General features: G+C 47.3%; 1 protein-coding gene across 1 annotated transcript in view; it reads right to left on the bottom strand.

Annotated features, from left to right (window-relative positions):
- Window positions 1–13882: 13882 nt before the first annotated feature.
- Window positions 13883–14774, bottom strand: part of LOC101002582 (leukocyte immunoglobulin-like receptor subfamily A member 4) — a 54970-nt gene continuing 54078 nt past the window's right edge. The window contains 3 exon segments of the mRNA XM_031660377.1: window positions 13883–14323; window positions 14325–14455; window positions 14604–14654. Of these exon segments, the coding sequence (XP_031516237.1) occupies window positions 14258–14323; window positions 14325–14455; window positions 14604–14654 (248 nt within the window). The 3' untranslated portion in view covers window positions 13883–14257.

Raw genomic sequence — 14774 nt, 5'->3', positions numbered from 1 at the left:
GAAATAGGGGAAGAAATCATGACCCTTTAGTGGCCCTGGAGTGTTTCTTTTCTAACCAATAGTACTCTTTTTCTTTTACTTCTCTTAATTTTTTTTTTTGTTTTTTTGCAACAGAGTCTACTTCCACCCCACCTCCAGGAACAAACCTCTGAATCATTTCTGCCTCCACTGTGCCTTTTGTTTCTTTGGGTTTCCCTCTACACCTCAATCCAAGTTCAACATTTTCAGAGTAATTACTTAGGCTTTGTTTTGAAATGTTTATTCTTATGTATCTATTTTTTAATTTTTGTGGGTACATTACTTAGGTTTGGGCTCTGGTTTGCGGAGAGGCGACAACTCTCTCAACAATTTCTTTCTTTCTTTTTTTTTTTTTCTGAGATGGAATCTTGACCTGTCACCCAGGCTAGAGTGCAGTGGCACAATCTTGGCACACTGCAAGCTCCACCTCCCGGGTTCACGCCATTCTCCTGCCTCAGCTTCCCGAGCAGCTGGGACTACAGGTGCCCACCACCACGCCTGGCTAATATTTTTGTATTTTTATTAGAGACAGGGTTTCACCGTGTTAGCTAGGATGGTCTTGATCTCCTGACCTCATGATCCGTCCGCCTCGGCCTCCCAAAGTGCTGGGATTACAGGGGTGAGCCACCACACCCAGCCAGTGGGGAATTGATTTCTATGTAATTCCTGATTATTATCTATGGCCTGCGTGATCTTGGGCAGTACTACTTCATCTCTGAGCCTCAGTTTCCCTGTGTGGAGCCTGCTGTCATGAACCTCACTCATCACAGCGGATGTGAGGGCCAGCGGCGCTTGGCTCATGGCAGAGACTCAATCACAGTTAATTTCTAGACTAGATTAAGACATGAGGGGTGGGGACATGAGAGGACTCCGGTTTCAGTCTCTATGATTATGTCATAGAGATGCGGAAAAAGCATTTGGTAAAATCCTGCATCTCTTCAGGATAAAAATTCTCAACAAACAAGGCATAGAAGGACATACCTCAAAATACTAAAGACCATAGGCGACGAAATCACAGCCAATATAGCAAACAGGGAAAAGCAGAAAGCTTTCCCCCTAAGAACTGGAGTAAGACAAAGATGTCCGCTCTCACCACTCGGCTTCAACGTAGTGCTGGAGGTCCTCGCCGGAGCAATCAGGCAAGACAAAGAAATAACACTTACCCCCAGTGTATGTTTTTGTCAGTTTTGTCAAAGATCAGCTGGCTGTAGATACGTGCCTTCATTTTTGGGTCCTTTATTCTGTTTCATTGGTTTATATGTCTTTTTTTTTTTTTTTCCTGAGTTGGAGTCTCACTATTACCCAGGCTGGAGTGTAGTGGTGTGATCTTAGCTCACTGCAACCTCTGATGCCTGGGTTCAAGCAATTCTCCTGCCTCAGCCTCCCGAGTAGCTGGGATTACAGGCACCCATCACCACGCCCGGCTCTTTTTGTATTTTTAGCAGAGTCGGGGTTTCACCATGTTGGTCAAGCTGGTCTTGAACTTCTGACCTCATGATTCATCCACCTCAGCCTCCCAAAGTGCTGAGATTACAGGCGTGAGCCACTACGCTTGGCCCAAAGTGATTTTTATGAAGGCACAATTAGGGATTAAATGAGACATATCTTACATTCTGAGCTAGTGACAGGAAAATCCCCATCCCATAGCATTTGTGGCTGGGATCTCAGCAGTCAGAACACACCAAATTCTTACTGCTTCAGGACTGACTGGAGCAATGACTTTTGGAAGCTTTAACTTTAGGTCCCAATGGATCTGAAATACGTGCAAAAGTTTGTGGAATATCAAAACATTTAAAAATCTGATAACTGTCCGCATTGCATTTGGACCCCAGCACATTGATAGTCCCTGGTTATTCTTGCTCCCTAAGCCTTGAACACTCGGTCTCTCTTTTTGTAAAAAGATTTCTAATTCTTCAAATAGGATATAGAGTTTACCTTCTTCACACTAATCCCAGAAATGTTCTGTGAACGTAAGATTATCTGTGAACTAAAGTGCTCCCAGAAAGGAGATCCAAGTATAGGATTTTGCACTTACCAGGTTTCCACAGACGTACATCCGTCTCCAACCAAAGCACAACGTGCTATCGCAGATCCTTTCGAATGTCCTAGGTAGCTGTTGCCATCAGAAAACAGGTGTGTAAACAGGGGCCAAGGGCTAAATACACTCATACTCCTTGTACAAGCAGGAGAGTGAAGGTTGGGAAGTTTGGCGTGTTCAGAGAATGTTTCCGACGGGGCTACAACAGAGAAGGTAAACAAGAGATGCCAGATAGCCCTGGAAGCAGAAGTTTAGGATGATTCTACATTTAAGGAACTCTCAGAAAATACTTGTACTTCTTTCTTTTTTTGTTCTATTTTTGACCCTCGAGGGAAAAAGAGAATTGTATGCCCATTCCATATTATTATTTTATGACCGGCATTCTATGTCTCTAAGAATACGGCTCTCCATGTACAAAGAAAATCCGCTTACCAAATGCCATTTCTCACTGGGAAAGTAACTGCCAGGGATTCAGTCTGAGCATGTGGGCAGAAGGGGACATCTTATCTCTGAGATAAAGTTTGGGACACCATGAGGTCATCTTCTTGCTGACAGGTAATTATCATATTACCTACAATGCAGTGACAGTGTGTGCATGGGGATTTGAGATGATCTCAGAAAAATACCTGTGAGACGTTCAAATCACTGAGCGCTAATATTAGCTCTAAGTTTAGATCAGCTGAGAAGAGAACAAGAGAGAGAGACAGAGACAGAAAGAGACGTCGATACAGAACAGAGAAAGAAGTAATGAAACAGACAGGAGAAGGGAACACATAGATATAGAGACAGAGAGAAGCAAATGCAGAGTTGGGGGAGAAATAATCAGGGGGAAACGTATGTGAGACGTTTGGAGAAATCAGAAATGTTCTGTGTCAGACGGAGGGTATCAGCTACTTCTGAGAATCACAGCTTGTAAGGAGAAGGAGAAGGAGAGGTTCTTGAAGAGATCTCAGCCCAGCCTCTCCCCCTGGGCTCTGCATTGTTATAGTTCCCTATGTCTCTCAACATGACTTTTATGGAGTTCCTCAATCAACCCTCCCTCGGCTGCGTCCTCACTAATTTATTTCAGCCTTCTTGTGTTCTTCGAATTTAAATTTTGCTCCGGAGTCATTTTTTGACAAGAGTTTTGCTGTACCTCAGAGTTCAGGATGTGCAAGAAAAATCATCTTCTGCAACAGAAATAACTGATCCTTCAACTACTCTCTGTTCAGTGTACAACACAGACCACATGACCTAATTCCTCCATAGATGTGTCTTTCCGCTTATTCACCAGCTGAAGACCCAAGTTCCACGGATGAAGAAGCTCAGGGGCTCCTGAATATCAGGAATCCAAAGAGTGAAGGCCTGGGGCTGCCTCTCCTTCACTCCAGCTCAGCCAGTTCACCTGGGGTTTCTTCTTCCACTAACTAATTCTTCATATAGGCAAGGACACCTAACGTGTGACGTACACACATGCACATGTACAAATGTATATATTCTAAATGGTGGTGGTGTACTCTCACCAATGCACCAAGATGGAACAGTCTCTCGTTGTCTGAGATAATACCTGGAGTTCTTTTTTTTGCTTTTTTTTTTTTTTTTTCTGAGACGAAATCTCACTCTGTTGCCGAGGCTGGAGTACAGTAGCGTGATCTCGGCTCACTGCAACCTCCACCTCCCAGGTTCATGCCATTCTCCTGCCTCAGCCTCCCGAGTAGCTGGGACTACAGGCGCCTGCCACCACACCCAGCTAATTTTTTTTGTTGTTGTATTTTTAGTAGAGACGAGGTTTCACCGTGTTGGCCAGGATGGTCTCGATCTCCTGACCGCGTGATCCACCCGCCTCCGCCTCCCAAAGTGCTGGGATTACAGGCGTGAGCCACACACCCGGCCTATTTCTGCTTGTAGGAAGTGTGAATGTAGGTGGGAAGATGAATAACAAGCAGGTAAAGATCCACTACGTCAAACATACTAAGCACATGGACAAGTATACATATGTAGATAAAAACACAAATACATTCAGATGCAACCCACGTAATCATTTATAGATACATCTATGTAATACTTTAGATTTTTAATATGTAGTTATATATTAATATTTGACATGAGAAATATTGCCATGCAATTTAGAAATAAAGTGAAATTTCAACTTTCTTGTGAGTTATATATATTTTATTAGTAAATTAGAGTGGATCAATTGAAAATAATTGGAATTAAGAAATTCTGTAGTAAGTTGGTATAAAATAAAATAAATGTACTCAAACCAATTACTGTATCATGTATACCTAGCTTTTATTTATAAGGAATCAAAGACCTCATTTACAGATTATTAAAGTGATTGAATAATTGTTTACATTGAAATAAATATATAAAAGTCGTATAAATAAAATTTCAAGACACTTCTTTTTTTTTGAGACAGAGTCTTGCTCTGTCTTGCGGCTAGTGCAGTGGCCGGATCTCAGCTCACTGCAAGCCCTCCACCTCCGGTTTAGCCTCATTCTCCTGCCTCAGCCTCCGAAAGTAGCTAATTACAGGCTTCGCCACCTCGCCCGCTAGTTTTTGTATTTTTTTTAGTACAGACGGGTTTCACCTCGTTAGCTAGGATGGTCTCGGGATCTCCCCGATCTCGTGGATCCTCGCCTCAGCCTCCCAAAGTGCTGGGATTACAGGCTTGGAGCCACCGCCCGCCAAGACACCCTCTTTTTGAGACGGAGTCTCGGCTTGCTGCCCAGGCTGGAGGCTGTGGCCTGGATCTCAGCTCACTGTGCCCGCCTCCCCGGTTCCCCATTCTTCCTGTCTCAGCCTCCCCGGTAGCTATGACTACAGGCCTCACCTCGGCCTCAAGCAAGGTTTTTTTGTATTTTAGTAGAGACGGGGTTTCACCGTGTTAGCCAGGGTGGTCTCGACCTCCTGATCTCGATCCACCCGCTCCTGCCTCCCAAAGTGCTGGGATTACAGGCTTGAGCCATCACCGCCAAGACATAATTTCTTAAGTTCAATAAAACTCACCTAAAAAGTTTAGGATAGGAAAACTTCACGTAAATAAGAAACTATTTTCTAAAGCAAATATATAAATGAAATCAAGTCCCAAATTAAAATGATAAGTTTATATATTCATGTATTGCTTTAAATGTTTCAGAAGAACAGAGAGGAACAATAGACAAGTGTGCACGGAAAAGGCAGGGTAGAAATGAATGACACACAAGCCGTGCTGTGACTAATTCCCTAACTCATCCAGGGAGCAGGTGCACGGCCCCTCCTTACTTTCAGGAGTTCCCTGAGCACAGAGGCCTCCAGTTGAGCACAGTAGGGACCGTGTGAGCGGCACCCACAGCTGGGGTGCTTCTCTCTAAAGGAGCAGGTCTTTGGTGGACTCCAGCCTCATCAGAGTCAGATCCCACCGAGGCCTGAGCAGCCTCCTTTCCTGTCCTCAGAGGACCCAGGGACCCTGCAGGTGTGGGTGAGGGGTTTATCCTCAGGAGCTCTTGGAAATGAGAAATAAGAGCTGCCAAGGGAGCGGCCGTCTTTCCTCTCTCCAACTTGCCTGCCTCTCTTCCTCCTCCATCAGCCCCAGCATCTTCCCTGTGTCCAAGTCAGGCTGGACCCCAACTCCTCCTGACCCAGCCTGTGCTCCTTCCTCTACTCATCACCCATCCTGCAGGACAGGGTCGGGGCCTGGGAGTCATGCATAGCTGTGCTGGGTGTTGCTTTTAGTAGAAAATCTGAACCACTTTGTGTGATACATGAGAGAGGGGAGATTCTAAACCAGTGGGGTTTTTACAAATCTTTGCTTTCTCCTAATATTGTGGCTTCATCTCACGAATCTCAGACCCCAGCACTGATGGATACAATTACACGTACCTGCAGCTGCCTCTCCTGGCTTGGTAACCCTTGCAACACAGAGTTATTGGAAGGAGTCGACCAGGCCCAGGGAGGGTTGGAGACTGGGGCAGGTCTAGGATGAGCCACAACCCAGATGCCCCAGGAGGTCAGAAATGAAAGGGCTTTGGGGGCCACTTCCAGGCAGCTCCTTCTTATTCGGATGGGAAAACCCAGGGTGGGAAGGGAAAAGGCTTTCTCAGAAGTTCTGAGGTAGGATGTGGGACTTTGGAGGCGGGGACTCAGACGCCACCCCAGATTGACAACTAGTTAATATAGGGCGGGGGGAGGGGTATAAGCCGCTGTTCTTAAGACACGCCCACCAGCGTGGCATCTCAGTTTACCATTGCCATGGCAACGCCCGGAAGTTACTGCCCTTTTCCAAGGCGAAGACCCACTGACCGGAAGTTACCACCCTTTCCTAGGAATTTCTGCATACGTACCCTTTAATTAGCCTATAATTAAAAGCAGGTACAAGAATGACTGCAGCTGTGTTTCTGAGCTGCTGTTCTGGGCACACTGCCTGCGGGGCAGCCCTGCTACCTGAGGCGGAGTACCTCTGCTGCTGCTGTGCATGGCTGCTTGACGAGAGGTTGGCGTAACCCTTAAGGGGTTAGGTAACACTAGCTCACCCTTAAATTTCATTTTATTATATTTATTTCTTACTTATTTATTTTTTTGGAGACAGAGTTTCGCTGTGTTGCCCAGGCTGAAGTGCCATGGCGCCATCTCGGCTCACTGCAACCTCCGCCTCAAGGGGTCAAGCGATTCTTCTGCCTCAGCTCCTAGGTAGCTGGGATTACAAGGCGCCCGCCACCACGTCCTGCTAATTTTTGTAGTTTTTAGTAGAGAGGCGGTTTTACCATGTTGACCAGGCTGGTCTTGAACTCCTGACCTCAAGTGATCCACCCACCTGAGCCTCCCACAGTGCTGGGATGACAGGTGTGAGCCACCGCGCCCGGCCTAAATTCTTTCTTAGGCAAAGCCAAGAACTGTCCTGGGCTATGCCCCAATCTGGGAGCTCACCTTCCCCGCATCATCGAGTGACCAGGAAAGGATGATGAGGACAGCGAATGAGAGGTAGAGAGACTTTCAGCCGAGGCAGGGACAATTAGCAGAGAGGCGAGATGGCTGGACAGCAGAGATGGTGACAGTCAGCGATCCAAGGAGGGGTGGCAATGGGTGAGAGACACGGAGAGGTGGCACTGGGCAAGACAGCGAGAGGTTGCTGAGACAGGTGGAGAGACAGCGAGGACAGGGCAGTCTGTGATCAGGGCTCCAAGAGCGGTCACACTGAGGCCATAACGATAAACAGCTGCTAATGCTGCAGAGCTATCATACTAACCAAAGCCTTTGCTCTTGGCGCCTTCATCTTTCCCTGGCTGGTGGTGGAGCTCAGCGACGGGCAAGCAGGTGAGACCCCCGCTCCAACCGGCAGGCCCATGGGTTACCAGTCCCCGCACTGGACCCCTGGGTGACAGCTGAGCCCACCCAAGCGGGGGGATCCTGCAGAGACCTTCACCTGGGCCCCATGTGGAAATGTTATTTAGGCTCTTGGGGATGGAGAAGTATCCCCTTTGCCTCCCCACTAATATCTGGTGAGCTATATGGGTAATGCGTGCCCTAGACACCTAAACCTCACCAGAACACAATGCATCCATGAAAGGAACCTGCGTGTGTAGCACCTGAATCTAAAAAAATAGAGTAACATTAAAACAACAACAACAACAGCATCCAAAAGCCGGGTGAAGTGGCTCACGCCTGTAATCCTAGAAGAGATATTTAATTTGATGGAAAATTTTATAATTCTCTAAAATGTAGATATTGTCTAAATAATTTAATTAGATTTATCAAAGCAAGAACTGTCTTTACTTTGAAAAATATTGTATTTATTTACTCAAACAATGAAGAAGTTAGTGGATTACAATGTGATTTAACTAGTACTAAAATTTGGGAACTATTAGAATGCTGGTAAAGTACAGATTAGTTAAAAGAAATAGGTGCTTTAGAAAATCAAGGTAATTTCTGAAAGAATATATAATAATCAGTAACAGTTTGGTTCCAGAGTTATAAAGAATGGGGAGAAAAGTGGGAGAGCAAGAAAAGAACACTAATTTATGCACACAAACAGGTTCAAACTTCTTAGGAAGGAAATGTTTTGTCACAACAAATAGCATAAATTTAGCAAATTTGTATTAGAGACCAATAAAGAAATCCAAAAAAGAAGAAGAGGGGAGTGCTCTACGGAATCAGAGAAGAATCTTACAGATGAATTTATATTATACTAAATAAATGTAGAAGGGGAATAATAAAAGAAAGAGATTCACGAGAAAATATCTGTGAATTTTAGATCAGCTGGGATTATAGATTCCATGCGCCCTTAAAAAACAAGAATTCATGAAAAAGAAAAGACCTTCTCCTTTTCTTTATCAAAGTGATCTTGATGGAGGCACAATTAGAGAATAAATGAGGCATATTTTACTTCCTGGGAGAGTAACAGGAAAATTCCCATCCCACAGCTCTTACGACTTAGATCTTAGCAGTCAGAACAGAACAAGCTTTCACTGCTGATGAACCAAGTACAATGACGACTCTGAGAAGCTTTAGCTCTACATCATGATGGATTGGGAGCAGGTGCAAAGCCTGTGGGCTATCAAAGCACTTTGACCTCTGGTAAGAGTCAGAGTCATATTTAGACTTTAAAATACTTATATTCTCTAATTATTTCTACTCCCTAATCCTTAAAAATGTAGCCAGTTAATATCAAAAAGATATTTTTATTTTTCTGGATGGAAGAGAGAGTTTCCATTCTTCACGCTTAATCCAGAAATTCTCTAGAGACGTAAAATCATCGGTGGAAAAAAGTGCATACTGCTCCCCAGGACCTATCAAAAAAGTGATGAAGGTTTATGGTTTTGTACTCATCACAGAAAGTTTTCGGAAACTCACTGGCGTCACCAACCAAAGCACGACATGCTGCCACCACAGATATTTCTAAATGTCCGAAGTAGCAGCTTCCGTTAGACAACAGGAGTGTAAGCAGGAGCCAAGAGTGAAACATGCTCTTCACCCTCTTACAAAGACTGTGAGGTTTGGTGTATTCATCCAGAGAGACTTCAAATGCAGCTGTGACAGAGAAGGTAGACAAGAGATGTCAGGCATCCCTGGGGTGAGAAAGTTTGGGTGATTCTGTCTCAGAGAAAATATCCCTGCTTCTTGTTTTTTGTTGTTTTGTTTTTTGTTGTTGTTGTTCAGTTTTTACTCTGAGGGATAAAACGAATTATATGTCCACACCATATTTTTATGATAAACATTTCGTTCCTCTAAGAATGAGCATCTGAACCTAAAAAATTAGGTCCACTTACCAAATGCCATTTTTTTGCTGCAGAAGTAGCTGCTGCCATCATCACATTCTGTGTGTCTGTGCAAAAGGGGCATCTTATCCCAGAGATAGAGTTTTGGGACACCATGAGGTCATCTCCTTGCTGACAGGTAATTACCATTTTATCTGTAGGTACAGTGACAGCATTCACATGGGGATTTGAGATGATCTCAGAAAAACACTTGTGAAATGTTTAAATTACTATAAGTTACTAATAGCTATTAGTTGTGATCAATTGGAGTTAGTTTGGCAGAATATGAAAATCTTAGTTGTACTTTTTTTTTTTTTTTTTGAGACAGATTCTCGGCCCTGTCAGCCCCAGGCTGGGAGTGCAGGAGTGATCTCGGCTCACCGTAACCTCCACCTCTTGATTCAAGTGATTCTTCCTCGGGCCTCAGCCTCCTGAGTAGCTGGGACCACAGGCCAGGCCACTCATGCCCAAGCATTTTTTTTGTATTTATAGTAGAGATGGGGTTTCACCACATTGGCCAGGCTGGTCTCAAACTCTTGACCTCGTGATCCGCCTGCCTCAGCCTCCCAAAGTGTGATCCTCCTGCCTCGGCCTCCCAAAGTGATGGGATTAGAAGCATGAGCCACCACCCCCAGTTATGTAATTACTTTTTTAAGGACACTGAAAATAGGGCCTCCAATCTCTTCTGGCTTCTAAGATTTCTACTGAGAAGTCTGCTTCTCACCTGATGGGGCTTGTAGGTGACCTGTCCTTTTTTTCTAGCTGCCTTTAAGGTCTTTTTCGTTTGCATTTACATTGATAAATCTGAGGACTGTGTACCTTGGGGATGGTCATCTTATATATAGTATCTGGCTGGACGCCTCCGTGTTTCTTGGATTTGTGTGTCAAACTCGAGCGAGTTTAGGAAAATATTCATGGACTGTATCCTCAAATATATTTTCCAAGTTGCTTATTCTCTCTCCTCTTTCAGGAATGCTGACAAGACATATATTTGGTCTCTTTAGATAATATATTTCTCAGAGATTTTGTTCATTTTTAAAAGTATTTTTTCTTTATATTTGACTGCTTTGATTCAAACAAGTCTTCAAGCTTTGACATTCTTTTCCTCAGCTTGGTCTATTCTGCTGTTAATGCTTCTCCACGTATGATGAAATTCGCGTCGTGAATTTTTCAACTCAAGTAGTTCAGTTTGGGTCTTTCTTAAAATTTAATCGTTCATGTCATTAATCACGTTACTGGATTGCTTGGGTTCCTTGGATTGAGTTTCAACTTTGTTCTTGATTTGAATGACCTTCCCTGCGATCCAGATTCCAAATTCTACGTTTGTCATTTGAGACAATTCATACTGATTAAGGACAATTTCTGGGGAGTTCGTGGGCTGGTTTGGAGATACTAGGAGTTATTTCCCTGATTTTTTTCTCACCTGGGAGGGTTGCTATTCCTTTCATTGCAAGGGTATAAGTTGAGTATAGTCTGCTGGCTTTATTTCTGGAAGTTTTCAGACAACAAAGGCATTGATGAATTCGTGCTCTTGGTTTCTTCCAGGCGGTAGAATTCAGTAGTGGTTTTCGGTGTTGTCGTTTGGCTGCGATCCAGTAGATGGCGCCCGAGAGCAACAGGCAACAGATAGGCTCGCACTCCACTACGTGGTGCCTTTGCTGACCTTTGTTCTCGACCTTGATACTTTTGAAAAGGTCAGAGCCGTTTTTTTTGTTTTTGTTTTCTGAGACAGGGTCTCACTTTGTCCCCCAGGCTGCAGTGCAGTGGCACGATCTCGGATCACTGCAGCCTCAACCTTCCCAGGCTCAGGTGGGTGATCCTCCCGCCTCAGCCCCTGAAGTAGCTGGGACTCTAGGCGTGCGCCACCACACTCCGCTAATTTTTGTATTTTCGGTAGAGAGGACGTCTCACCATGTTGCCCAGGCTGGTCTCGAACTCCTGGGCTTAAGCAGTCCTCCCGCCTCGGCCTCCTCAAGTGCTGGGATTACAGGTGTGAACCACCGTGCTCTGGTGTTTCTTCATGTGTAGAAGGACGAGCCGCGGACAAAACCCCTCAGACACTGAGACAGTAAAGGGAGTGGCTTTAATCAGCTGGGAGCCTCTGCAGGCTAGCGTCTTAAAATCGGAGCTGGTCAGGTGCTCAACTTCTGTCCTTTTGAAGGGCTCACGACTCTAAGGGAGTCTGCGTGAGAAGGTCGTGATCTGATTGACCAAGCCAGGGGGTACGTGACAGGGACTGCCAGCAGAGCACCGGTGGTCAGAGTGAAACAGAACAGAACGGGAGGTTTCACAATGTCCTTCCAGACAACGCCTGGAATGTACAGATAACAACAGTTGCTAGGTCAGGGGTCGAATTTTAACTGCCAGGCTTAGGTCAGGCAGGCCCAGGCCTGGTTTCGGGTCTGGTTCCTAGGTGCCAGGCTACCTGCCTTTAGAATGTTAGTTTTTAGTCGCAACATATCCCTTGTCCCTCTCTTACCTGCAGATCTCACCACACTTTACACTCTATGTCTCTGGCCCCAGAAGCCCTTGTTCCCCTCATTCCACCCTCACACTTGGGGCTTGCCTGGGAGTGAGATCCACAGCAACCTGTCTGATGCCTCAAAGAACGTTTGGGGTTAAGACAGGACTTCCTCACCTAAGAACAGGAGCCCCAGGGAGTCCCTGGGTTCTGATCACACCTGAAGGGTGTTCCAACTTCCTCACCTGAGAACAGGAGCCCCAGGGAGTTGCCGGGGTCTGACCGCACCTGAAGGGTGTTCCTGCTACTGCCAGCATCCGAACACCCACCTGTGGCTGAGGGTCATGGGGCCCACAGGGAACAGGGCTTGGCTTGGGACTGTCCACTAGGGTGTTGCTGAGAGTCTAGGGTGCAGGAGAGACTGAGTTCTCCTTCCTCAGTCAGAATGACTCTGTCCAGCTGCAGCCGTGAGCCTGTTTTATCACCCTCAGCCCAGAACGACTGTGCCCCCCCAACCCTGAGAGCCCAGGGCTGGAGTAAGAGAGAGGCTCGTGGAGAACCTGGTAGCCCCTTCTCCCTCCATCACTGACTGAGGCAGAGAAGCACGAACATCGTGATGCCTGCTCTGGGGGCTCCAGCTGTGGGAGAGGAGACCACAGGGCCCTCCAAGACAGAGAGATACACGGATGTCGTCACTCAGAGCCTGCTGCTGCCCGTCCAGGTCCCCACAGCTGTGGACCCACAGGAAGGGAAACTGCTTTTCCCTGGGCTTGGCTCTGGTTTTCCCTGGGTGGGGAGGGGGGTGGCTTGGGAGGACCCCAGACCCTCTGGACACATGAGCCTCTGCTCCCCTCCCCTGCCCCAGGTCACCGTCACTGCTGCAAGTGGGAAAGGACAGGCCCCTATGGAATCGGGTCCTGGGAGGCTTCCCTGGGAGGTGTCCTCACCCAGGAGGTCCCAGCTGGGAGTCAGAGCTGAAAGGAACTTTCCCACCCGGAGGCCGCCAGTTTCATATTCTTGGAGAAACTGAGGCCCAGGCAGGGGAGGGGCCTATCCATGTCACCATCACCAGAGGAGCCTCAAACTGATGACGGAACTCAGCCCTTCCTCCCCTGAACCCCACTCACCTCCCACTCAAAGCCCTGCACTCACCCCTGTGGAGGCCTGACCCCATGGGGGTGAGGGGCTGGTCCTCATGGCCTGTTAGGTCAGGACAGGCAGGGGAGGGCTGGGACTGCCCTGCTCCCACGCCACTACTGGGCCTCTTCCCAGGCTGGCCCCCTGCATCTCCCCGCCTCCCACTCCCTCACCAGCCCAGCCTGAGCCCCTGGGAGCCTGTGGCCCCTCCTCTGGCTCTAGAGGGAAGACGGTGCTTGAGTCCTTGAGGGGAATGGGATCCTCTGGGAGACTCAGGACTGCCCTGCGGGAGGCCGCCCTCTCTCCGAGCCCAGAGGCCTCAGTGACTCACCAGGTGTGGAGGAGGAGCCTGTGGATTGGGGGCTGGGATCCCTGGAGGTCCTGGGAATGGGCACAGAAAGGGACTGAGGAATTGGAGCTATCCTGCAGGCCCCACCTCCACTCAAAGGTCTCCCCTCCATCTGCCCGGTGGCCTCTCCAAGACCCTCCCTCTTCCCACCTAGCACCTGCTGGACTCCAGGTGAAGGAGAAGAGGGAGCACCCCTGTTGGCCTCTCTCCTCTGAGGGGCGAATTCCTCTGTGGCCGAGCCTCCTCAGAGCCCCCTTCACTCCATCTCTGCCCAGAGCTCTCCTGGGGGCAGGGCCTGAGCCGAACCTTCCAACTTAGAGAGGGCAGGGTCAGGACCTTTCACCCAAGACCAACCCAAGACCACCAGCTCCGACTGGGGTGTGACAGCAGGTCGGGGAAGGTGCAGTCATGTGAGAATCTTGAAGCTGCCCATGAAGGGAGCGTTTATACCACAGTCATCAACAAATTCCACAAATAAATGCTTTTTAGAAAACGTTTTTGTCGTCGTTCAGGAAGCCAGTCTATGGGCACAACAGCAGGCTTTTCCATCAGACACCTCTCTTTTGATTCCTAGTGACTGTATTTCTAGAGAAACAACAGATGGAGAGTGACAGGTGGTAGGGCATCACTTTGAACTTAAATTTTGCAAATGCAAATCTGATTTTTGCACATGGATTTAATTATCAAAAGCAAATTCCATGTTATGAGCTGAAAAGATAGTCCCAGTAATACACATCAGAAAATGCACTAGCTAGAAATAAAGAAAGATGTATTACCTGAAAGTGGAGCAGAGTATGAGGTCACAGTGGGGCAGACCCAAACTCACCATAGGGGCAAAGCCTTCCATCATAGGGAAGAAAAAGGAAGGGAGGGGCAGTCAAGGAGAGTCAACAATGAGGAGGAAAGCACCACAGTTTAATGGAGGAAGCATCTTCTACAGACACCCAGACACCTTTCCTGCACCTGACCCATGCTTCTTCCCCTTGATATTCTCAGCAGACACTTCCCCAACTGCTGCCCCAGTCTTGCAGAACCTCCTGGGATCATCGACCTCGTTCCTGCGGGCCCACCACTCTGAAGGGTGCATTGTCTTCTCTCTGCTGCTCACCTCCTCCTGGCTGCACCTTGTGGGCTTCTCTGACTCTGCTGAGCCTCAACTAACAGAATCCCAAGGAATACCAGGACCAAGCCAGCCACCATGCGGATGAGATTCTCCACGGTGTAATCCTGGAGGTGTGGGGCTAGGGATGGTGGACAAAGAGGTCACAGAGGTCAGGGCAGATCATGATTACCCAGGACCCCTGAATGTCCACCCAGGCTACCCACCTCCCCTTCACAGACTCCGGACCCTGTGCCCAGCCCCATAACTGGGAGCATCTCCTCACTCACCAGTCTTGGAATCTGACTTATTTTGTGCTGGATTGAGGGTCTCAGTTGCTCCTAAAAATCAAAGAACAAGGATGTTGGTGAGAAGCTGAAGAGCTTGTCCCCTGGGCTCTGCTTTCTTATATTCCTCCATCTCTCATGGTGTGGCTTTATGTAGATCCTTAGTGAACACAT

The sequence above is a fragment of the Papio anubis genome, chromosome 20 (assembly GCF_008728515.1).
Source record: "Papio anubis isolate 15944 chromosome 20, Panubis1.0, whole genome shotgun sequence".
NCBI lineage: Eukaryota > Metazoa > Chordata > Mammalia > Primates > Cercopithecidae > Papio > Papio anubis.
This window is presented reverse-complemented; position numbering and strand designations above follow the sequence as displayed.